Source organism: Nelumbo nucifera, chromosome 4 (assembly GCF_055504915.1).
Source record: "Nelumbo nucifera cultivar China Antique chromosome 4, China Antique-T2T, whole genome shotgun sequence".
NCBI classification, from domain to species: Eukaryota; Viridiplantae; Streptophyta; class Magnoliopsida; order Proteales; family Nelumbonaceae; genus Nelumbo; species Nelumbo nucifera.
The window spans coordinates 90020817-90047184 of NC_142652.1; the positions used below are offsets into that span (position 1 = coordinate 90020817).

Below are 26368 nucleotides of genomic sequence, written 5' to 3' on the forward strand. Positions count from 1 at the left end.
CGACCGACAGAGAAGAAGTAGCCTCAACAGATCGATCTTATCGTACAACAAGGGGAAACGAATCTTCTGTGTAATTATTTTAGTTAAAAAGAAAAAGTTGAGAACAGAGCGAACATTAAAATACAAAGAATAAATGACTTTTCCACAAAATCGAATCGGGTCCGCCTTGAGTGAGAGAGAGAGAGAGAGAGAGAGAGAGGGATGTTTTAATAAGGACCCACCACAATTCAGATGAGGATAGAAAATCTGAGATGAGATAACTAGGTCTTTTAATAAGTCTTTCATAGGAAACTGGAATGAACACGAACTGCACAACAAGTGAAACTTCCTGGGTTGATGCTTCTATTTTTATTGATCTTGACCTATAAATGCACTCATCGCTGAACTGACATTCAACAATTACTCTTTTCTTCTGTACCCTCTGTATCGCTTTCTCTCTTATCCTTCTTCTCCTTCTTGTATGGGAGTTCTGTTCTCTGCTTTGTTCAAAATTCCAGGGATGTTTCACAAGATTATGGATTCTGTTACAGGGAAAGAAACCAGGTTGAATGCTGGGGTGGGTGGGAAGAAAAAGATCAAAGGGACGGTTGTGTTGATGAAGAAGAATGTGCTGGATTTCAATGACCTTCACGCTTCCGTCCTTGATCGGGTTCACGAGTTAGTGGGCAAAGGCGTTGCACTGCAGCTCATCAGTTCTGTGAATACCGATCCAGGTTAGATTTCTCGTTTCTCTTTCCTTGTTCTGGGTAATCTCATTTGCTTCATTAGGATTCTGCCAAGTTTTTTAATTGACTTGAAGCATTAATGTCCAATGGCTCTTTCTTGTTTCTTTTTCTGTAATTCAGTCTGTTGCTGATATAGAATTTTCACTTCATAGTCTGCCATTAATTCTATTCTGGTTATTGGGTTTTCGATTTCTTTTGTTTTTCTTTTCATTTTGGGTTAGCTGTAGGCTTCTAGCTAGCGAGACCCATAAGAATCCACACTGAATTTGGACGCCATTATAGCTCAGATATCCGATGATCATAAGAATATCATCCTCAGAACACAGTAGGTCTGAAGTCTCCCACAAAATACTTTGGTGCTTAAGGGATTTGCTAGAAATAATTTTTGTTTTACTGAAAAAGTAATTTGGGGGGGTGGGGAGGGCCTGAAGTCTCCCACAAAATGAACTCTTATTCTACGTACATTGGGTCATTGACTCAAAGTCGACGAATCAAAAGAGATATACGGTCTCAACCTGACGTGAAATCTACGTGTATGATCTGACGTGGCGTACACTGATTTGTCCTATTACGAGTAGAAGTGTAAAGGTGCCGGGGAACATGTCGTCATGGTAGGTTGTATTGTATTGGAATGATAAGTTTGGAATATTTATGTCCTTGCCTTAATGTTTTCTAGACACAAATGTCTTTTTCTTGTGGGTTTTTTTTTGGGGGGAGGGGGTGGGGATATTTTATTGGGAGTCGTTGTTCAAGCAGAATCATTCAATACACGCGTCATGCGGACTGCTTTTTTTGTCAAATAAATATATAATAATATATTGACCAAATTACCCCCTCCTGGACTCGAGTAGTTAACCTTTTCCACTTTGTCAGGATGTAAGCGAGTCAAGATACTGAGTTAACGAGTTAAATATTTCAATCTGATTTTCAAATAATTGAGTTCCAGCCGAACTCAACGAGTCAAGAGGTTCGAGTTTTGTAATTCTTGTTTTCATCACCATCAGTTAAGCCTAATCGATTAATTTTTAATATATTTCTATTCATAATGTTTTGATGTTCTTTAATATTTTATGGTTCTTACATAGGGTTGTTTAATCGATGGCGGATTGAGTCTAGTTGATGGTTAACCCAAGCCAATCCTAAATGTGCAAATTTTGGATTTGGGCTTGATCCAATTCGAGGTTAAGCCTAAATTTATCCATCGGCTTAATTCAAGCATAACCCAACATAATTCAGATTGGGTTCGGGCTCGGATTGGGTATATATTAATATATAAAACACATAGTCATCTTTTATTGGGCTTTATGGCCCAATTTAAAGGTATAATTAATAAAAAATATGTATAAATTTCATTTACAAATATATGTATACATATTTTACACATACACAAATATACACAATTAGAGAAAAAAAATATTTGTATATACATATAATACGCATGTGCGTGTATTTTTTTTTGATGATCTCAGGTTGGGTTGGGTTCGAACTACTTGAGGCGTCAACCCAAACCCAACCAAAGTTTAATTTGGGCGCAAGTTTTTTGACCCAGGCCCAGTCAGCAGCCTTAAAACTCAAGCACAACCCATATAAAAATTCGGGTTGAATTGGATTAGACTCGCCCAAATTTCACCCTTAGTAATTGAGTCAACTTTCAATTTAACGAGATTTTCAGCGGAGTTGAGTTCAAGTAGTACAATGTATTATTGGATCGGCTCGAGTCAATTACACCCCTAAATGGTTTGTGTGTCCGTGTGCAGCTAATGGGTTACGAGGCAAGCTTGGAAAAGAGGCATACTTGGAAGAATGGATTACAACCATTACGCCGTTGTCGGCCGGGGAGTCATCATTCAACATCACATTCGACTGGGACGAGGGCATCGGAGTTCCGGGAGCTTTTATCATTAGGAACTTCCACCACAGTCAGTTCTTCCTCAAGACAGTCACACTTGAAGACGTTCCAGGGGTTGGCCGAGTCCACTTCATCTGCAACTCATGGGTTTATCCCACTAAGCATTACAAGTATGACCGGGTTTTCTTCTCCAATCAGGTTAGTCTACTAACTCAATACAAATTCTTCTTTCATCAATTTCATTGTGAAACAGACAAACAAACAAGCCAACGATTCAAAAGAGAAAGTAGGTATGCAATGATGGAGATGGACTGGTAGTTTTAGTCCTCCTGCTACCCCTACCCCAGATCCAGTTTTCCTTTCAGCTTCCTTGCTCAATTATTTCGAACTAATCTTCTCGAATGGCACTGGAGCGAGGCGGGCTAGTGTTTGCGTGTCCCATCCTCGACCCCAAACCCCACTGGGGTTTGAAACAGATTCCCACCCCTCAGTCCCCAAAGTTTCGGATTTCCCCAAAACCCACCCTGAACCCCAACCGATGGTAAAAAAATCGCCCCGACCAGTGTGGGGGAGGGTGGGGACGGGTCAAAATTTCAAATTGCCATCTCTTCTTTCTGCTTTGATGTGCAATTTATTCAACCTTGAGATAAGGCAGTAGGATCCACCTTTTAGGTTTTTCTGCATAATGCGGAATGGGTTCTACCTTCTTCCTTTGGGTTGAAGAATTAACAGCAAATTAATCATATGGTATAATACTGATATCTGTCCATGTCCATGAAAGCCTCAGGAGATTTCCAAATTTTATACTGATATCAACTTGATCGTTTTTGCTACAGACCTACCTACCGGCTAATACCCCAGAACCCCTACGCAAATACAGGGAAGAAGAGATTGTGAATCTTAGAGGAGATGGCACAGGAGAGCTCCAGGAATGGGACCGAGTCTATGACTACGCCTACTACAACGACCTGGGTAATCCTGACAAGGGTCCTGACTCCGCACGTCCAGTTCTCGGAGGCTCCACACAGTACCCTTACCCTCGCAGGGGAAGAACCGGCCGGAAACCCACACAGACAGGTTTCACATTAAGTCATCATCTTTTCTCAATTGTTAATGGAGTAGTCCAAAACGAATCAACCAACACTAACCATGCATATATCGACTGATCGACAGATCCCAAAACGGAAAGCAGATTGCCACTTCTGAGCCTGGACATTTACGTCCCAAGAGACGAACGTTTTGGTCACCTGAAGATGTCGGATTTCCTTGCCTATGCTCTGAAATCCCTGGTCCAATTCTTGCTCCCGGAGCTGAAAGCTTTTTGTGACAACACTCCCAATGAGTTCGACACCTTTCAAGATGTATTAGACCTCTACGAGGGAGGAATCCAGCTACCGAAAGGTGTACTAGACAGTGTCAAGGAAGCAATCCCCTTGGAGATGCTCAAGGAACTTGTTCGAACAGATGGTGAGCAACTCCTCAAATTCCCCATGCCTCAAGTGATCCAAGGTACGTGACATGGAATTAACAGGCTAAAATTGATCTATTTGTCTAGTGGGTGGTACTGGCACAGTGGCTCTGTATTATTATGTTCATGAACCCTACCTGATGTTGTTTACATGGCATTACCGCACGCAGAGGATAAGTTTGCTTGGAGGACGGATGAAGAATTCGCCAGAGAAATGCTAGCTGGAGTGAACCCCGTTTCCATTCGCCGTCTTCAAGTAAATTACTGTTTCTAATGTTCTTATTTCTTTAACCCAGAATTAATTTCTTGATTTTCAGTCCTTTTTTTTTTCTTTGTAATCAGCAATTAACCGGATTCTAATATGCAGGAGTTTCCCCCAGCAAGCAATCTTGACCCTAAATTGTATGGCAATCAGAACAGTTCAATAACCAAAGAACATATAGAAAGCAACCTAAATGGGCTAACAGTCGATGAGGTATCATTAGCTTTTTTCTTCTTTTTTATTAAAACTTTTTGGTCGATAAGCCCCAACCTTGAGAAATGAGAAGGCAATCCTTCCCATGCGCGCCGTAGGTGATCATACAATTTCCCCAAAGTGGCGATTGAAAATATTGCTTTTGTTTTGTGTAGGCTCTGGAAAACGGCAAGCTATTCGTACTGGATTATCATGATGCATTGATGCCATACCTGACACGGATAAACTCAACAACCACTAAAACCTATGCCACAAGAACTCTCCTCTTCCTCAAGGATGATGGGACCTTGCAACCGTTGGCAATTGAGCTGAGTTTACCACACCCAGAAGGAGAGCAACACGGTGCAGTCAGTAAGGTCTTCACTCCAGCTGAACACGGCGTCCAGGGTTCAATTTGGCAGCTCGCCAAAGCTTACGCTGCTGTTAATGACTCCGGTTTTCATCAGCTCATCAGCCACTGGTAAAATTCTGCTGGTGAAAACTTTTAAACGCTTTCAATCGGAATAGGTTTCTTAACTCTTGCTACTTTGGTTGCAGGCTGAACACTCATGCAGCCATCGAGCCATTTGTGATTGCAACAAACAGACAGTTGAGTGTGCTTCACCCCATCTACAAGCTCTTGCATCCTCACTTCCGGGACACAATGAACATAAATGCCTTGGCCCGGCAGATTCTCATCAATGCTGGTGGGGTGCTGGAGAAGACCGTCTTTCCAGCAAAATTTGCCATGGAAATGTCTTCTGTGGTTTATAAGAGTTGGGTCTTCCCCGAGCAGGCACTCCCTGTAGATCTCATCAAGAGGTAAATAAATGACAAGCCTTTGTATTAGTAGGACTTTAGATGAAGCCTTCAGTTTTTCATCTCCATTGAATGACAAGTGTTGCCTTTTGCTTCCTTCAGGGGAGTAGCAGTTCCAGACAACAACAGCCCCCATGGCCTTCGCCTTCTGATTGAGGACTACCCTTATGCTGTCGATGGACTTGAAATCTGGTCTGCTATTGAAACATGGGTCCATGACTATTGCTCTTTCTATTACCCCAACGATGACTTGATCCAGGGAGACTCTGAACTCCAATCCTGGTGGTCAGAGCTGCGCAATGTGGGGCATGGTGACAAGAAGGACGAGCCATGGTGGCCCAAGATGCAGACACTTTCAGAATTGACCCAAACATGTACTATCATCATATGGGTAGCCTCAGCCCTCCATGCGGCAGTCAATTTCGGACAGTACCCTTATGCAGGCTACCTCCCAAACCGTCCTACCATAAGCCGCCGCTTCATGCCGGAGCCAGGTACTCCCGAGTATGCTGAGCTTGAGTCCAACCCTGATACATTCTACCTGAGAACAATTACAGCCCAGCTCCAGACTCTCCTTGGTGTTTCCCTCATAGAGATCTTGTCCAGGCATTCTTCTGATGAGGTCTATCTTGGGCAAAGAGACACTCCAGAATGGACAACGGATGCAGCACCACTAGAAGCATTTGAGAGATTCAGAGAGAAACTTGTGGAGATTGAGAACAGAATCAGGGAGATGAACCTTGACAAACGGTTGAAGAACAGAGTAGGGCCCGTCAAAGTACCATACACCTTGCTATTTCCGGACACCTCCAATGTGTATGGTGTTGGAGGGCTCACTGGCAGGGGAATTCCCAATAGCATTTCAATTTAAAATTCATGACCTGGTTATCATAGTTCTGGAGTAGTTAATGACTTAATGTTTTCAGCTACCTAGCTATATATTTCTCAAATAAAAGGCCGCATTGAGGCCTCTCTGTATCCTTCTCTTTTTCTGCATTTTCTAGTTATGTAGTGAAGGCAAATGTATGTACAGATATTAGATATTCAAAATTGTTGACTTGTTTTGCAAACAACCATAGGCTATGATGCTTGACAGTTCCAACCGGCAAATTTGTCACAAGGACTTCTTTCGACCCAAATAAAGAGAGAAATCCTTAAATGAGACTAATGGAGGAAATGAATGAGATGAGTGATCTTCACCGGAGGAAAAGAAAATCACAAATCTGATAACTGATGCATAAGCATATAAATTTAGATAAAAAGAGTGATAATTTGTGTATGGTTTCGACTTTGAAGATCACCCTAACTGGGGTGGCAACCCTGCCTATTACACCTTAGATTTCCACTTCCAGAATTCCCTTTTGAGTTGAATTCATTCGGTTCTATCTCTTCAGAGGTTGCAAAATCAACCAATCTTCTGAAATGCAGGTTTCTCATGGAGCCATGAATGGGGTTCATGTTAACTCCCAATCCATGAAAGTCTCTGAATCATCAAGCTCACAATGGAATTTAAAAAAAAATTAGCCACTGAGACAGATCTAACCGCCAGTGTATGAAATAAATAAAAGGTCATTACCCTATGTTAGTCAGTGATATGGGATCTTGGGTATGGTCTTAACCTTTGGAATTTTTTTTGCACAAAGTCGCCACCCTCAGACTCAAATGCCAGTCTAAGATTTTACCATTATACCAATTAATGGCCCCTCAGCGTATGAAATAAATTTCAAAGGGGAAAGGAAAAAAAAACCCAAGACTGTAGAAATAACTAAACAAGTACACTCAAAATAAAAGATAATCAAATACATGCTTATAGTTCTACTTGAGGCAGAGGCCGGATGCAGCCAAGAACAAGACTCTTTGATTAAAGAACAGCATGGAAAACTTGATATCATGTAAATAATAGCGTCATGGGCATATCCACTATCTTCACCGAAACCCAATCTTGTTCAATTGTGATTCAAGATTCCATGATGGACACTGGCCGTGATGCTTGGCTTTGCTCAATTGCTCCTCTCGTCATAAAGGCCCTACATGACTCTATGGGTCACACCCCGTGAAAACACTAATGCCCAACTCAAAAGACCTCTGCCATTAAAGAGATGCTTCAATCCAAATCCAACAATTGTCCCATGCGAGTTCCTCATGAATCAGAAACGGATAGCGTTGAAAACTCTGTTAAGTTTTTATCCTTCCTTTTGGCTTCAAAATCAGAGAGACATGCTCTTTTGTGTTGGGATTATTGTAATATGAAAAAAATCTAGATCATATGGTTTTTATGTGTTTTTTAATAATCAATTCTTAATGGAAACAAGTGGTCGTCTTTCTAAGATAGAAGATAGTGAAGGAGCAGAACTCTGGTCAATTTACAATGCTTAAAAATCAAGAATGGAGGGCTGCAGTTGTGTATTCAGACTCATTGAATTCAATTTTGACTTGCAATGGCCCGAGACTAGTATGTATTGGGCCAATAGTGCTATCCTGGATATGATTAGGGGAACTTTGTAAAACTGGTGAGGATGTAAAGTTTTGTCATATTTCTACAACTTATAATTATGCTGATTATACTGTGCTCAAAAAGCTAAAACATGGAATCCAGCATAATGAATCAGACAATAAATTGTTTGCTTACCTATAAAGAAAAGGCACCCAAAGCATAATAATGGAAAATTTGATCTAGTGCTAGACAATCAAATATGACTTTTGCTAGATAATCTCTATCGTTAGCCACATGGAGGGATGGATCCTCGTCACAGGCAGAACCCCAAAATTTCTTAATGTTAAAAATTATGCATAAGTGTTTCCCTTTTCCATGTCGAATGGAGATGCTGGACTACAAGCTACCACAAGAATAGAAGATGATGTGATCAACAGGTAAAATCTTCTTGGGCCATCACCCGAACTGCTACACGCTTGTCTACATCTCGTTTGTTAGATGACAAATCTAGCAATCCATTCCCAAGGCAGGAAAGTATCTGGTAATACATGAATTAAACTGATGGATGTCCAAGGCGCAATGGTAGGTTTGCTACATTGCAACCTGGGGGACCATAGTTCAAATCTTGGAAACAGCCTCTTTGTATGTACAGACTACAGAGTAAGGCAGCGTGCATTTGTCCCTCCCCAGACCCTACATTGGGGGAAGCCTCATGCACTGGGCTGCCCTTTTATGTCTATACCTTTTTTTCCCTTACAGTCACTGTTAATAGCTTGCAGCAGTCCATTTTGCCAAGGCAAGAAAGGATCGATTAACTTAGATGGAGTAAAAGCTTCTTAATGCTACATATTTCCATGTCAGATAGAACTGCTAATGCCTTTACCAGTTTCCATCCTATGGCCAAATTACCTAGTTCTGAAGGAGAGACGCCAAACTGAGTTCAATTTCTTCTTTGGCTTTTACGTCAAAAGGGTCTTCACCAATATAAAGATCTAAAATTGACCAGCACAGTAGTTTGCTCTGAATGCACCCAACATCATTTCCATCAACTGCGAGGACAACAATGTATGAAATCAATTGATGTACATACAGCATTATGCCTAGGCAGGAAGAATTAGAAACTAGAACGATCTTGATCAATGCGAGAGTAAATATGAACTCGTGTTTGCTCAGGAGTTGTCTTACAGGAGAGCAAAAAATTATCTGATTTATCCTTCAAAAGTATGGATGTGTTATTTAGACAGCCAGAAAAAGACAGGTTATCTAATCTATTTTCCCAAACCTTTAAGATGTGCTTCGATAGACACTTACAATTTGACTCATTGACTGTACAAATGGAAAGGTTGAGATCTCCTTGGAGGAGGAAATAATAGTTGTAACAATTAGAAATGACCATATTGCTGCCTGTTATGATTGATTTTCCATATTTTCCCTTAAAAAATGAGAGAATATACATGTATTATCTACTTTCTCTGTAAATAAAAATATTCTAGGAGTGTATCATTCAGTTGAAGACAAATTTTGAGGATTGTAGTCTTTTTTGGGTTCCAATTTAGAGGGTTGTAGTTTGATTGCTGATACATGAAGAACTCCCCTGTTTTTTAAGTGTTTCTGATGGCATATCTCTAAGGTTTCCAGTGTCTAACTTTTCTCCCCACCCCCTACCATTAGAGTCATGAACAGCACCAACTTGTTATAAGCTCTAAAAATGAATGTAAAGGGGCATTAGGGGGTCTTTGATAACAGCTTACGTGGCTGAAGTTGAAAAGCTTATTACTTTTGTCTTTTAGTGAATAAGATTTTAAGGAGGTTGGGAGCTCCTTAATAGTTGAAGCTGAAGTTGGGTAGGTTACTATACCTTTGAATATTTTATTATTTAATTATTTTATCCAAAGCAGTAAGTCATTCAATTTAGCAACTTCAGCTGTTATCAATCAGTCCCTTAATTTTTCCTGAACTCAGCTCAAAATTCTCGGTTGGGTTCTTTGGTCCCGGCTAAATTAAGAAGAATAAAAGGAACTAACCATGAATTGGCATGATAGATTTCTAGAGTGAAAAAGAAAGATTTCTTACTTTTTGTGCATAATACATGGCCCTGTTCCTTTGACAGTTCTATCACTGATCCCCGTGGTATTTTATATTCATCCTTAAATAGGGAGGTGAATCTGCAACAAAAACATTCACTTAGATTACAATCATGATGATTGATGCACTATAAGGAAAATTCCAGTAGATAAAATGTTTTCTTTACTAAACAAACAAATATGAACAACTAGTTTCTCTGTTTCCTAAGAACATGTTGATAACTATAATATTGGGTAAAAGTATGACAAAGAGAGGTATGACCTAAAAGAGGATCAGTAACAACTGACGTAAATGATGCATAAATGACTATACAGAAACAATTTCTGAAGCTTAATAGCCCAGTACGTACTACAGTAAGGTGTATAGGAGAACCAAAAGGAGAAGAGCACCGGTAACAGACTTAAACGAAGTGATAGAAGTGCTTGGTAACAACAACAATAAGGGAAATTACTGTAGTGATAGAAGTGATAGAACATGTTCAGAAAAATGCAATAGTTCTGAACACGGCAATGCTCGTACATCCTAAGCACTAAAAAACAGGCCAGTTTCTAATAAAGATATTACTTCCATTTACACATTCCCACCAAACAGTAGGGCTAAGGGAGACAAATAAACAAATAAATACCTCTGAAGTAATTCTTTGTTATCTGGTCCCCCAAATTTTTGAAGTCTACTTCCTACAGACTCCTCAAAAGCACTGCGTACAGAACGAATACTTAGTCTTCCATAAACTATTTGAAGCCTAACAGTCATGCGTATATCCTTTTCAAGAACATCTTCAAGGAACTCTTTGTTTTGCTTCAATTCAGAGACAGAAAATTGCCCATATTTTTCACTCAGAGAGTTTTTCATGTCAGTATAATCAGCATAAACACCTGCAAACAAGATACATTGTTAGAGCTTCTGTTCTTACAAAGATTGAAAAATAAAAGAAGAAAAAGAGTTAACAAGAAATCATACAAGAAAAGTATTTAAAGAGATGATAGGGGAAAGGAGGGTATGCCACTGTGACTTGTGTCACACAACGCACATGGATGCTAATGCTAGCCCCAAACAACACATAAGAAACACATTGTTAAAATAAATTAAGAACACAGGTCTACTCATGTTTTGTGTTTTGGGCTTGCATATCATGATATCATCCACATGTATTTAATGTATGTGGCATAACTAATGCATATTGTCTCTTGGTGAAATTAACGAGTGCATTCAAGCTGTATCATGCAAGTACAATCTCTTCTGGACTTGTAATATGTGCCATGTACCCTCGACAAAGTTTTTATCCCAATGACACTAGGTATCCACTTTGTATGTAATTCTTGGAGCATAGTGAGTTAGAATGGATCTTACACAAGACTTCAGTATTAAGTCAAACTTCTAGAAAGAAGAGTAAGATTGAAGCAAAGCTTACAGGACACTAAGAGAAGAGTCAAAGATGATAAACCTTCAATGGTAATTGACAGGGTTTCAAAAACTAAAAATAAAAAGATAAAAAAAAAGAAGGAACTCTGACATGAGTGGCATCCGAGTCAATAATCTAATAACTAGAAGAGAGGATATGACATATATGAAGATCCCAAGCAGATAACATAAAAGGATTGATCATAAGATAAATCACTTCACTTCTAGAATAATGATCACTCAGCCAGTGCAGTACTTTGGATCCAAAAGGTGGGCAGGGATGCATGGTACCCATTACCATCTAAATCTAAATGAAAACACAGAAAGTGAAAGCAACATGAATGTAGCTTTCAGATGGATTCCAAGTGTGATAAATATAATAGCACATGACTTAACTAGATTGAGATTTGAAAGGAACTTTTTTTATGGCAACGGTTCTCTACCTGATTAGATTTTGCAAGGACAGGATTGTCGGTCCATATCTGTGTATTAGTATACATCCTCTCATTTATTCAATAGGCCAATAAACAAAGTGAACATCCTATCATCCTCATGTACTCTCCTTTCGCCTATAATAAATATCAATACATTTACCATTCCCTCAAAAAAAGAGGGTTATCATCTGAAATAGAGCAAATGTGTTTAGAACAGGAAAAATGTTGTATAGGATTAGAGAACGTCATAAACAGTGATCAGAGACGAGGCAACCTATAGTAGTTAAAACATTAAGAATAATAGTTATCTGGTACTTAGTGAAGCTCAATACTGCCGTTCACAACCTGCCACCTCCCCGTGGAGTAAAAGGAGAAACCTAGAGAGTAAAATCTTGTAACTTTGCCACTTAATTTGATAAATTGGAATCTGTTTACTGGTTTAAACATCAAGGTAATGAACAAGTGACCTATTAATGGCAATGACAAACTTCTCATCATCAATTTTCAGTTGCAGATAGTCGTAGACAAACATGAGAATTATAAAGAATACAATCGTTGTTAATAATGCACACAAACCCTTTTTTTTCTTTTGAGTTTACTCAAAATCTTTGTTACCCCCTTGTCATATAGCAAAAGAAACCTTCTAATACAGCAAAATTTAGCCAAAAATGAATTAACATGCAACATTAGCTGCAGGGAATTGACAAACCCACCAAATCTCATAAAATAGAAAGCAAATTATACGAGCGGTTAATGCGGTTATGTGCATTGCTTAAACTAATGCCGCAGAAAAAAAAAATACCGAAAGCGTAGACATCGATGTTCTTTAATCCAAGTATACTTTTCTTCCGCAACCCAATCCCAAGCAGTTGTTGTGTGTCGCTCAAAACGGAGGGAAATGAAGCACCAGTTTTCGATTCAACAGCTTCGGTGGTATTATCTGCCAAGGAAAGAGAACCCCACATGGGAGAAGAGCAATTGGGTCGGTAATTGGAGAAGAAGAAATCCAGTGCATTCTGGAGAAATGGGTCTTTCTGGTTTTTAATTTTATGAGAAATGGCGAGACCCATTCCGATCCCAACACCGACTGCAGCTGCAACAGACCCCGCCATGGCTGCTCCAGAGAAGGAACGAGAAGAGACATGGGAGCTGTGAGGAGGCATTGAGGGCTGAGGAAACGAGAAGGGGAAGCGTAAAGACACCATGGATGGATGCAAAAATGAAATCTTGAATGCAATATAGTGATGATCTACGAAGCTTATAGAGAGTTATAGTTAGGGACACTTTTCTGGACGGCCCGTCCTGTGAAGAGCATTGCCTTTTGGGGCCTAAGATATTTACACGCGGCTATTGTGATAGCAATAATAGTCGCCAGGTGTTAAATACCTTTCCCTTTCCATGGTCGTATGCTGACCGATGGTGCGCAATTAGATACTCCTAGCTAGAAGACGATCTGAACTCCAATTGTGCGGTGAGCTGGACCAATCTGTAAAATAGTGGATCAAAGAACCAGGGGTAGCTAACTTGGCGAGGTCACTCTGATGCTTAAGTCCATATTATACTGTGAATGTGAGCTAAATACTTGAGTACTTGAATGCTAGTGAGTAAAATAATCACGCGTACCCTGTGTCATTGCGGTTGGTGCCTTTATATAGGCATTGTTTGGTGTAGGCTTCGCGCACCGCATCCAAGATTTTCGGGAGGTTGTGCCTTACCGGTCCAAAATCCTCGAAGGTAACCGCTATGCACGTTGCCATCCTCTGGAACATTCGGTACACGGGGCAACTTTAGAGAAACCCGGGAATGTCAGGGTATGCATGCCGAATTTGTTGGCGAGCACATCTTGCAGGTCACCGCCTGGTCCTCAGTTAGGTTGGCAAGCCCTCGAGAGAGGTCGTGCCTCACGTCGATGTCACTTCGGACGGTGACAAGGTGCTACAGGTCGGTCCTGGATGAGGTGCTGCAAGCCGACCTAAGTTGTGGTTGAGGTCACCAAGTCAGCGATAAAGGCAGGTCACCAGGTCGAGGCGAAGACGAACTACTATATGGGACTCCATATCATCACTTAGGTGGCATCTGGGTGTCATCCAGCTGTTTCGGGATGTCATGTGTCATGAGGTTATTGGAGGGCCAAATCCACTCCCGAGCTGAGGGCAACTCGGTGAAGGGAGTAGATTGTTCCTTTGGCCTAGAATGACTGTTTGATGAGCTCGTAGTCGTTGGCTTTAATCCAATTTGCTCCTTAGGTCGGAAGAGTCCAAGTGTTTGCAGCCTTACGCAGGACCTCGCAGTCTTGATTATCGAGGCACAAGAGCAATTTCATCCGCTCGAAGAGAGGTGGAACAGGAACCCCGAGGACATCTACCTTATTAGGGATGCAACCATCAAGGGGTTCTGCAATCTGACTAAGTACCTCAAGAGCAAAGCTCATCATGCCATCCTCAAGAAGGGGTTCTGTGTAACTGTTTTATTAGGTTGCTCCACCTAGGTAGATTTCGACGCAGTGTCCCTCAAGCTGGTTCTCAAAAGAGTATCTAGCAAATTCGATGCGGAGCCTGAAACCGAGGTGGAGGTCTACTGTGAAGAGATCGGCCAAGTTTGCGTTTATCATGGTCTAGTCTTTCCTTTATTTCTCTTTCTTGTGCTAAATTAGTCTTCCTTCCTTCGCTTCTTTTTTTGTCTTTCTTCTTCTACACACCGATGAGGCTGAGGTAGAACGATATGTACCCGACTTGTCTACACATCGATGGGGTTGAATGTGAACTGCTTTTTTATTCCGCCCGTGCTGAAGAGGCGACTAGGTCTTATGTTGCCCATGCCAAAGAGGCGATTGGGTCTTAAGTTGCCCATGCTGAAGAGGCGACTGGGTCTTATTCACGTTTAGCGCCAAGGTCACTATTTGTTCAGCGCAATGGCCCTTGGGCTCTGGGAGCGACTCATAGTCCACTCCCCATAATATTATTTAGTCGATGTGCGACCTGACCTCTTCGCCTATGCGGGATTATCTTCTTGGGTGAGTGCTTGCGAGACCACAATGTACATGTTCTGCCCCCCCCCCTTGTGAGGGCTGTTGATACACAAAGTTGTCGACGTGAATCGGCAATTCGGGGCCACGACTGCACTGCATCAGCCTCATACTGACGCCGGTCATCCACTCCTATGAGAAGCCACTGGGAGCTCGACCTGCGGGGGCAGCACTACTGACTTTAGGTCGCCAGCTCGCACGGGAGCCTTGGAAGTATTGACCTGTAAGGGCGTCCATGCAGTCCGTTGGCCGCCAGCTCCTGTGGGAGTCACGAAGAGCTTGACTTGTAGAGGCGACCTCGCGAAACGGGGCTAATGAGGCCTCGTCCTGGCTTATTGCTATTGAGGATGAGTTGAGGTTGTTTTGCTGCTATCTACATCGAGCTTCTCCCATGCTCAGATATGGAAATTCATGTTTCATCTCATAGAATTTCCACGCTTCAATCCCGACAGGAACTGCTGATAGCTCTATCGTGGGGAGAGGGGCGTTCACATGCGATAGCGGTATATTTATCTGGGGCACTAGGAATGCTGGGTTCGGCCTGAATTTGTCTGATTGTCACAGGGGAGTTCTCAAGGTTCATCACAGATGTTCTTTCCCCCTAGTAATTGATATTCGTTCTGGATGTTGGTGCTGCTAAAAAATGCTTTTTAGTTCATAAAAATGAAAATTAGAGAGTGAAAACTTAAATTTTTAAAAGGTGAGATCTTAGCTTTCTAGAAGATGAGGACTTAGTTTTTTAGAAGGCGAGAACTTAGCTTCTTGTAGCGTTTCCCACAGACGACGTCAATTGATGGTGCGCGATCTAGATACTCCTAGCTAGAAGACGATCCGAACTCTAATTGTGCGGCGAGCTGGACCAATCTGCAAAATAATGGATCAAAGAACCTGGGGTAGCTAACCCAGTGAGGTCGCTCCGATGCTTAAGTCAGTATTATACTGTGAATGCGAGCTGAATACTTGAGTGCTTGAATGCTAGTGAGTAAAATAATCATGCGTACCCTGTGTCATTGCGGTTGGTGCCTTTATATAGGCATTGTTTGGTGTAGGCTTCGCGCATCGCATCTGAGATTTCCGGGAGGTCGTGCCTTACCGGTCCGAAATCCTCAGAGGTAATGCATGTTGACCATCGTCCGAAACATTCAGTACGCGGGCCAACTTCAGAGAAACCTGGGAGTGTCGGGGTATGCATGCCAAATTTGTCGGCGAGCACATCTCGCAGGTCACCGCCTGGTCCTCAGTTAGGTTGGCAAGCCCTCGAGAGAGGTCGTGCCTCACGTCGAGGTCACTTCGGCCGGTGACGAAGTGCTACAGGTCGGCCTAAACAAGGTGCTGCAAGTCAACCTAAGTTGTGGTCGGGTCGCCAAGTCAACGATAAAGGCAGGTCGCTAGGTCGGGGCAAAGACGAACTACGATCTAGGACTCCAAATCATCGCTTAGGTGGCATCTGGGCGTCGTCTAGCTATTTTGGGATGCCATGTGTCATGAGGTTATTGGAGGGCCAAATCCGCCCTCATCACTGACGATCAAAACCATATTTAATGCAACGCTCTAGAAAGTTGTGGAGACAACATACCGGAAATGGGATAATTGCCAGTCAAACCCAGCTACAAGAATTAATTAGGGTAAGGGAAGGGATGTGGTCTGGTGCGTTTGAATTGGGAGGGATTTTCATTTCATTTAGGTGGCGTTTGATAACACTTCTCATATATGAAAATGTTACTTTTGGGATGCAACATATGTTTGGGTTTGAGTCCGAAAAAAGATCTTAAATGCATTTTCAGATCTAAGGGCCCATTTGGTTTGGAATCAGAATCGGAATCGGGATGGCCTATTTCGCTTGGTTGTTTGGTTCAGACCGGAATTAGAATCGAATTCTGATTTATGCTGTTTGGTTCATTATCAGCCATGATTTTCAATTTTGCCCCTAATAAAAATAAAAAAGCAGAAAATGCATAAAAATACTAAAAAATGTATAAATTTTATAAAAAATGCAAAAAGTAAATAATTTTGTAGAAAAATATTTTTTATATTGTCCTGTTTCATTTTTATGCAACACAGTTGCATGAAGAATTATATATCAGATGTAACACTAGATTACAATCAGCGCCTTTATCTAACAACACAGTTGACAGAAAACAGAAATTACAATAAAAACATGGGGGAATGTCGTGTTTCATTGCGGGTGTGTATTACATTTTGGTAGCCTGAAACGCGACATGGGAATGGCACCCCCAGAATGGGAATGGCATTCCTTGGGGTGGGGTATATGGGGGATTCCCATCCCGCCATTCCATTTAACTAAACATCCAGAATGGGAATGAACCATTCCGATTCTAATTCCAGACTTCTATTCCCTCGAATCAAACGGACTCTAAAATCATAAAACCCAGGTCAGACACTGAATGCGGTCAGATGTGTTTCAGATCTAGTCTAAAGTCTAAAATGCCTATAAATAATTTCAAAAAGGCAATGTATGCCCTTGTTTTAAACCCAAAATTACCTCATTTGAGTTCTTCCTCTTGAACGACAAAGGAACTTGCTACACTGCCCAACCGCTGCACCAGGTATATCCAGGGTCTCAAAGCCTCCCTTTTATCTTGTTTTTCTTGTTCATTGCCACAAATCTGAGCTTCCACTCTTCCTAAATTGATTTTATACGGTTTCGATTTGCTTCTTCCTTATATTTTCTTCCATTTTCGCTTTTATTTCTCTATTTTTTTTGTTTATATTCACCATTGTTGTTTGTCTTCATGTTCATTTGGTTACGGTTATTTAGAACCCCTGTCCTGAAAACCCAACATATATTCAAGTGATCTACGAAAGCAATGATTTTCACAAACATTGGTTTCATTTGTTACAAGGTTATGACTTGGCTGCAATAATATTGTTGAGAAATGAGGTCACTGAAACTTGGAGGAAAAGCTTTGAGATGTGCCTGAAGACACTGTCTTTAGAACGTTATTTGCCATCACTCAGTTCTACTAAGTTTGCTATTAGGTTATAGAAAAATTCGTTTCTAGGATACAATAGAGCCTTGGGCGAGAATCTGCAACCAACAAAGTTGAAGAGTTTCCAAAGAAACCTTCTATGAGATAGTAGTTGACCAGATTGAGAAAGAGACAAAGTGATTTTCAAAAATTGTGTGTAAATGCTTGATTCACACTCCTTAAATAATTTCTGAAGAGTCATGGAGCAGAGGAAGGTGCTGGTTCAGAAAAGGCTCTTTGAAATTGTGGCTATTATAAAAGGTAATGACTGTTAACTTTGAATGGTGCTTCTTGATCACACATAATCAAATCATGGTCATTGATCACATCAACAGTGCGAGCAAAGTGTGCCTCATTGCGCCGCGCACACGCGTTGCACAGTAGCAAGCCTCCATACTCTCCTTTTTATATCTAAGGAGTGTAAATCGACTCCTATTAAAAAACCCAAAACAATTCTTGTATTTTTCCAATGTGGGACAAATTAAAAACTGATTTTAGTAAGAGAAAAAGCTATTTTTCAAAACATGTGTGCAAGTATATTTTTTCATGTAATTGACCAATCAAACCCCATTGGATTTAATCTTTAATGAGATTAAAATCCAACAAATATAAAAAAAAATTGTAATATCTGGAATCCATGTCATAAAATTAATATATCTGAGAAGAAAGAGAGTTGTGGATGGAACGCAAATTGATAGATGGGTTGCAGTCGAACCAGCTAATAACCATGTTAAAATTCCCCAACAAAGGGCAAAGGGGAAGTGTATCTTTGCACCTACCCTTTTACTCTCTTTTTATTCCTCCCACACTCCTACTTTTTCATCCTAGAAGAAGCTCAAGTTCTTTCAATTGAATATATGTTTTGCAAATTTTATAGTAAAAACTTTGTTTCTAGCCCATTTACATGGAAACAAATGCAGCTGTAGCAGATCAAACAAATAAATGTGGAGCAATGTACTGATCTCCACAACTGGAAAATTCACCTTGAGATGAGTTTTGTTTATTTTTTTTACACCTTTGTAACAGCTTTCCCATAATTGATGTTGTAGGGTACCTTTTCTCCTTGGCCAGTAGAATCAGTTTTTGTGTGGATAATATTGTGTAGCAGTTGTTTTGTCAATTAGAATCATTACAGGAAAATGGGGCTATAGCTACGGTCAGAAAAATCGTAGCTAAAACATGGGATATAACCACAAACAATTTGATGTCCGTGGCAAAAAGTTGAGATTTAGCTACAGGTAATTTGTCCATGGTTAAAAGTTTTTCTGTCCGTGGCTAAAAGATATTTATAGCCACGGTTATAATGTATCCCTGGTTAAGTTACAAAAACAAAAGTTGAACTTTAACTACAGATAATTTGTCCCTAGTTAAAAGTTGAGCTTTAGCTATAGACAAATTGTCTATGGTTAAAAGTTATTCCGTCCGTGGCTAAAAGCTATTTATAACCACGGTTATAATGTATCCGTGGCTATAAGTTGCAAAAGCAGAAGTTGAGATTTAGCTACGGACACTAAATCCGTGGTTAAAAGTTATATTGTCCTTGGCTAAAAAATATTTATAGCCACGGTCATAATATTTCCGTGGCTATAAGTTATAAAAGAAGAAATTGAACTTTAGCTACGGACAATTTGTCCGTGGTTAAAAGTTATTCTGTCCGTGGCTAAAGAGCTATTTATCACTACACGCACGGATAACTAAAATGCCGTGGCTATAATTACGAAGTTAATCATCTTTAGCTACAATCATTTTATTCCTAGATCATAAATAATAATCATATAATATTCATTTAAAATATTTATTATTTATTAATTACTTTTTTAAAGTAAATTAATAATTAAGAATTTATTAAAGTAAATGAATATAAATAATTAATAATTAACAAATTACTATTGCATAACAATAATAATTAATGATTTCTATTTAATAATAATTAAACTATAAAATATATTATTAATAATTTCATAAGTACATTAATAAGAAAATAATTTCTAAAATAGAAATAATAAGTATTAATTATTATTTGATTAATTAAAACTAATCATAAAAATTTAATTTAATTATTTAAGTAAATTAATAATTAATAGAAAATAATAAACTAAATATGAAAACCACTAATAGTAAATTAATTAATTACCTATGAATGAAAATAATATTGACAATTAAACTAAATTATTTAAATTCATAAATAAAGTAATAGCTATACAATATAGATAAATAATTATGAATTATTATTTTATTAATTACATAATAACTAATAATTTATTTAATAAATTATTTCAACCACTTTACCAAATTTTTTGCCTCAAAGTGTAATTTTTAACTTTTTTTATTTGTGAAAGATGAAATACTAAAATAAAATATAAATAAATCAATATGTATATATATATATATTCTACATATTTCAAAACAACATTATTTATTCTATATAATAAAACATATAACACTAACCAATGTTTAGAAAGTTGGATGAGACCAGCTAGTCAGTTTATTGTTAAACCATGACCCAACCCTTAACCAATTCGATCATACACCTAACCCTATTTACTCCAACCCCCCCCCCCCCCCCCCCCCCCCCCACACCCAAAAAAAAAAAAAGAAGCCAAAGCCATCCACCAAACTGGTCTAACCCAAGAACTAATGAATTGGTCTTGGATAACTTTTTTGCTACCTATGTGTTTTAAAGTACTAAGGCACCTTACCTTGCTATTTTTGCCATAAAACAAGGGTGATCATTTTAGTGAGTTGGAAAATTTTGCTCTTTGACCTAGATTTTGTGTTTAAGCCCTGGCCGAGGCTTGGGCCCTCATTAGAGCCACAATTTTTAGGGTTGGGCATAGGCTTAATACTTAAAACCTGCCTTGGGATTAACTTGACCCACATATATTTAACTATATGTATATTATAGAAATAGGGCATTCAATGAGTTAGGTTCAACCCAATGAATCCAATGTTCATGAATTGATTAGGTTGGTTATGGTTCTAGGAATCGAAACCAATGAGTTGACTCTGGTTCCAAATATATTGTCTCGATTATTATCGGTTTGGAACTGGTTCCACCTAGTCTTGAACCGATTCAAACCCAACCCAATAGTCATATTTCTTCTCTTCTCCCCTCTTAGTGAAACCTTTTTGTGTTGCGACATTATCTTATTCAGGTCATAGTGACCAAAATCTAATGTTCAGTCTATAACACTAATGACCAACCATCCCCATTGACCTTTATTCACTGATGACATAGAGACAATAAACACACTACAACCAATGGCATGAGTCATGGCATATTTGGTGTTTCATTTTCCATCTCAAAAAGCATATGTCATGCCACAAGCAATGAAAGATAGGGGTACTCAAATTTGGTTACCGAAATGAAAACCAAATTGAACCAAACTAAATAATCAAATTTAGTTTGATTTATTTGACTTTTGGTTTGATGGTGGCTTAGTTGGTAGGATCTCTAGTTGTTGTAGCAAAGACCTATGATCAAATTCTGTTGCCACCAGGGTTGGGAATATGGTACCTCCCGTTGTGTAGCCCCTTGAAGCATATATATATATATATATATATATATATATATATATATATATATATATATAATAAGTTTATAAATAGCAATATATATTATTATACGTAATAATAATATATTATTCACAAGTTTATAAAACTAATATAATTGGGTCCAAATTGAACCAAAAACTGAACCAAACTATATTAAATTCAGTTTGGTTATGACATCTAGTTCGGTTCAATCCGGTTCATAAGAATGGATAAATTGAAATGCTAGTTAGGTGTTCTTAGCTTTTGTTTTTTTTTTTTTGAAAATGTTAGGTTCTTAGTTTTAACCAAATTGAATCGAACCAATTGAATGAAAACCACTAGAAATTTGTAGTTAAAAAATTTTATTAAATGACTAGTAAAAATAATTTAATAATTAAAAAATTTAAAATATAATTAAATAATTAATAAAATAATAAAATAAAATATTCAATGAAATTGTTAAATAGATAAATGATAGAATGATCAAATAATTAAATAATTAACAAAAACTATTAATTATTGCTGAAATAATATTGATGTAGCGCGATCTAACTGCTCCCTGCTGGAGGATGATCTGGCTTCTAGTCGGACGGCGAGCTAGGTGGATCTGCAAAATAAGATCAGAGAACCCGGGGTGGCTAGCTCGGCAAGGTCGCTCCGATGCTTAAGTTAGTAAGATTGTTGCGAGCTGAAATAGTTTTTTGGGAATATAAAGAGCTAGAGAGCTAGAGAGCAGAGAAATCACGCGTACCTTATGCCCTCGGGGTTGGAGCCTTTATATAGCTGAGTACTCGTGGGTTTTGCGGATCGGTTCTGAGATCTTCGTCACAGTGGGATCCGTTTCCGTTTTAATTAGAGGATAATGTTACCAACTGATAAGGCTTATCAATTCCTCCCTAATTGGACGGGGAGGAGATAAGGCTTGCCGTTATGCGGCGTGATCCCACGAGGTTCGGGGTCTATTGGAGAGATTTCCGGGGTTGCCACGTAGTGGTTTGGATCAGTATCCCCGAGCTGATACTTTTTAGTTTCGAACTGGACTAAATGCCGAAGTGCTTTGGGACCGAGGTGACTTAATGGCAAACTGGTTGGGAGTCTGAGCTCAACTGTTGCGAACTGGGCATGTAGGGCTGAACTGTTATCTCTTGGTCAGGTCATGTTCACGTGTCCCCTTTCTCTTAGATCGGGCCAAATCATCCTTCATCAAATATAATAACCATGATAAACGATTAAACAACTAATAAAACATTAAGAGAATTAAATGACTAAAGTGGCTTACTACAATTATATTAAATAAATTTAAATTTTCTTTATAAATGTTTGAGATTGAATTCAATTAAACGACTGAGATTGAATGAAAATAAAAATTTGAAAGACCGTTAAATAATTGATGCAAATTCTTTCCCACGCACAGAAACTCTTTCCCTCTCTATTCAGCTTCTCTCATTTGCACCGAAAACCTAATCCGAGTTATTTTATGAGGGGGCGACTGTTCACCTTGATCTCTTCCAACCTCTCGACAGCGGCGGCTTCTTCTCCCCCGACCTCTTCTCAGGAACCTCTTCTCATTCTCCCATTTCCCAACTTCTTCTTCCTCTCTCTTTCTTTCTTTCTTTTTCTGATTTTTTCTCTCCACCTCTCCGATTTCATTAACTCTCTACCCCAACACGGAACTCCACTGTTCACCATCACTGTCTTCTCCATTTGAACCCATTAGCGGCAACAGAAACTTGATAATGGCAGTAACTGAGTTTAAGTTTGACACCTTCACAGTACTGCATACACGGGTTTGACCACAATAGCAACAGTTCTCGTCCCCAGCATCGTGAATCTAGGGCATATTACCGGTTGCAGCTTTGATTTTCAACCTCTACGGGGAAAAGAGGTAAGGTGTATGTGAGCTTCATCGGTTGAGAGCTATTACGATTTACGAGGCAAGTATCTAAATCGACAGTTAAAATTGTGAATAACTGGTTTAAGTCCAACCCCTGTTCTTTTGTCTTCTCCACCGAACCTCTGCCCCATTCTCTTCCTCTATAACTCATGGTGATGCCTCCATAGGTCAACATCCTCTCTCCCTGTTGAGTCCATATGTAAAGCACAGTCCCAATCCAACCTTCATCAAATCCATCAAGTTGGTATTCTCCCTTCAAAGGGGTCTGTTTACATCGCCACGATTGACCTATGGCAGAGCACCGACAATAAGATCAAGCAAGAAGAGATTTCTGTTGTGGCTAACTCCCGTGCTAGAAGTGCAAGCTAGTTTGCTCTCCACCCCAACTGAATAAAGGAGCTGTTGCTTCCTCTCATCGGATGCTTAATGTCACAAGCCCCATTGCCATTCGTTTTCAACGTCTGAGTAACCACCGTCCACCGACCCACTCTCATGAAATTTAATCAATAGCTTCAGCCCTTTGTCACATTCAGGGGGAGATTTGAAGGCACATCCCAACATCCTACTACAATTCTCACATTGGGATATACATCGGTTTGTTTCTGCTTCTCAAATATTTCTTATCCTTTTATTATTATTTCCTTTCTTATTTAGCTTCTTCTTAGTTTTATTTATTTATCTCGTTATCATTGATTGGTTTTTATTCTACAATGCTATTTGGTTTTGAATTGTTCACAGTCTCCCATAATCCCGTTAGGTTGGTTTTGTTTAAATTTATCGGTGTTACATCACTTTTATAATGAATATTTCAGTCATGGTTAATTATCAATTCATTAGGTCTTGTTAGTTATGATATTCACTTAATTGTGGAAGATAAATAATACCACGGATGTTCTTGTTGGCTATGTTTTTAGTCATTATAGTGTATAAGATTGATTTATATGCAAAGTGAGGGAATGGTGGCATGAGTGTAACCCGGTGGTGGAGTGGGAGGGGATGAGATTCCATAAGAAACTACAATTCCTGAAAGCAAGAATCAAGGAGTGGAATTTGATGGAGTTCGGGAGGCTAGAAGAAAGAAAGGGAGACTTTATGGATAAGATTGAAAGCATTGACTCTAAAGAGGAAAGGGGAGAATTTGGAGAGGAAGAACTTTATTTCCAAATTAATAGTAGATGGAGTTGAGTTAGTACAACAAGAGGAGATTGCCAGGGCCTGTGTGGAGCACTTCAAATTTATTCTAAGAAGGCCTGTGAGTAGAAGGGTGTGGGTAGAAGGTCTGGATTGGCCAGATGTAGGGGTGGAGAACAGGAGAAGGTTGGAAAGAAACTTTAATTTAGAAGAGATCAAGGAGGCTTTGTTTTCTATAGATAGAACAAAAGCTCTAGGGCCGGATGGGTTCACAATGACTTTTTATCAGGATTGTTGGGATATTTTGAAAGATGATATCTTGCGGGTGTTTGAGGAGTTTTTTAGGAGAGGTATTGTCAATCCGGGTGTGAACTCTACATTTATAGCCTTAATTCCAAAAAAGAAAGATGCATCCCACCCGAAGGATTTTAGGCCAATTAGCTTGGTTTATAGCTTGTATAAGATCATTGCAAAAGTGTTGTCTTTGAGGCTGAAGAAGGTATTGCCAGATATCATTGCACACTATCAAGGAGCTTTTGTGAGTGGAAGACAAATTACAGATCAGATTTTAATTGCTAATGAGAGTGTGGAGAACTTTAAGAGGGATAAGAAGAAGGGAGTGGTCTGTAAGCTGGACTTGGAAAAGGCTTATGACTTGGTGGACTGGGATTTTTTGAGGAAAGTTTTAACTAAATTCGGGTTTGGGGCTAGATGGTGCAAGTGGATCATGGGTTGTGTCCGGAATTGTCATTATTCAGTGCTAGTGAATGGGACAGTGGTAGATTTCTTTCCAGCTAGTAGGGGTATAAGACAAGGAGACCCCCTTTCTCCTTTCTTGTTCATTCTAATTGCGAAGGTTTTGGGGAAACTGATTCACAGAACAGATTTTAGGGGGCTCATTAGAGGCTGGAGAGTTGGGAGGGTGGAAACCCCTCTCACTCACTTACAGTTTGCTGATGGCACGATTCTGTTTTGTGAAGGAGGTAATGTGAGGTTTATCAGGAACTTAAAGTTGGTGATACAACTGTTTGAGCAAATGTCCAATTTGAAGGTTAACCTTGGGAAAAGCTGTGTAGTGGGGGTGAATTTGGAGGAGGGAGAGATCAGGGAGAGTGCTGAAGTGCTGGGGTGTGAAGTTTCGGGGTGGCCTTTGAACTACTTAGGGTTACCATTAGGTGATAATCCCAAGAGAGAGAGTTTTTGGAACCCAGTGATGGAAAGGTTTGAAAAAAGATTGATATCCTGGAAAAAGGACTACCTCTCTCTTGGTGGGAGAATTACACTAATTAAGGCATGCTTGCTAACTTACCCATCTTTTTCATGTCGGTGTTTAAAATCCCAGTGAAGATTGCTAACAGATTAGAGAAGATAATGAGAGATTTCTTGTGGGAGTCGGGAGAGGAGAAGAGGGACCATAGAGTTAGCTGGGAAATAGTGTGTAGGAGTAAGTCGTGCGGTGGTTTGGGGCTTGGGAGTATTAGGAGAAGGAATATGACTCTGTTGGGGAAGTGGCTGTGGAGGTTTCCGTTGGAGAAGGAGAAGCTATGGGCTAGAATAGTGGCAAGCATACATGGGCTGGAGCACAATGGATGGGACGTTGGAATCAGAGCTAGGACCACAAGCAATTCTCCTTGGAAAGCCATTCATGACCTGCTACCAGTTTTCTTCCCTAATATCAGGTATGACTTGAATTCCGGTAACTCCATAAAATTCTGGGAACACACTTGGGTGGGGAGCGCCCCTCTAAAGGATCAGTTTCCGTCTTTGTATGCTCTCTCTGATTTGAAAAATGAGTCGATCTCGTCTTTCACCACCCCGTCCTCTTCCACTTCTGGGATTGGGTGGAACTTGGGTCTAAGAAGGGATTTGAGGGACTCAGACTTAGACAGTATCTCGAGCCTTATTGCACTTCTTGATAACGTTGTCTTAGACCCCACTAGGGCGGATTCTAGAATTTGGACACCTACCCCCAATGGCATTTTCTCTTGTGTGTCGTTCTTCAAAGTCTTAAGTCAGTCCACTAGTCCTACCCTTTCCCCTTTCCCTGTTAGTGAGGTTTGGTGCAGAGCTATACCCCCTAGGGTTGGTAGTAGCATAGTATTGATTCCATCTTGTTTTTCAGTGC

General features: G+C 39.7%; 2 protein-coding genes across 3 annotated transcripts; one reads left to right on the forward strand and one right to left on the reverse strand.

The window, feature by feature from the left end:
- The first annotated feature begins 239 nt into the window (after positions 1-239).
- On the forward strand, positions 240-6388 carry LOC104611974 (putative linoleate 9S-lipoxygenase 5). 2 transcript variants are annotated; one of them, XM_088902878.1, is made up of 10 exons: positions 304-423; positions 531-713; positions 2483-2772; positions 3411-3651; positions 3748-4083; positions 4213-4298; positions 4410-4517; positions 4673-4977; positions 5055-5318; positions 5418-6388. In XM_088902878.1, exons 2-10 carry the CDS (start codon positions 596-598, stop codon positions 6184-6186), a joined length of 2517 nt encoding a protein of 838 aa, XP_088759004.1. In that variant the 5' UTR covers positions 304-423; positions 531-595; the 3' UTR covers positions 6187-6388. The 2 variants fall into 2 exon arrangements, with proteins under 2 accessions (XP_010277584.1, XP_088759004.1); XM_010279282.3 differs by having other exon boundaries at positions 240-713.
- A 1441-nt stretch (positions 6389-7829) lies between these two features.
- Positions 7830-13023, reverse strand: FAP1 (Chalcone-flavanone isomerase family protein). The gene is made up of 4 exons (XM_010279272.3): positions 12472-13023; positions 10460-10709; positions 9823-9914; positions 7830-8798 (listed from the first exon to the last, which is right to left on the reverse strand). Exons 1-4 carry the CDS (start codon positions 12872-12874, stop codon positions 8659-8661), a joined length of 885 nt encoding a protein of 294 aa, XP_010277574.1. The 5' UTR covers positions 12875-13023; the 3' UTR covers positions 7830-8658.
- Positions 13024-26368: the final 13345 nt, after the last annotated feature.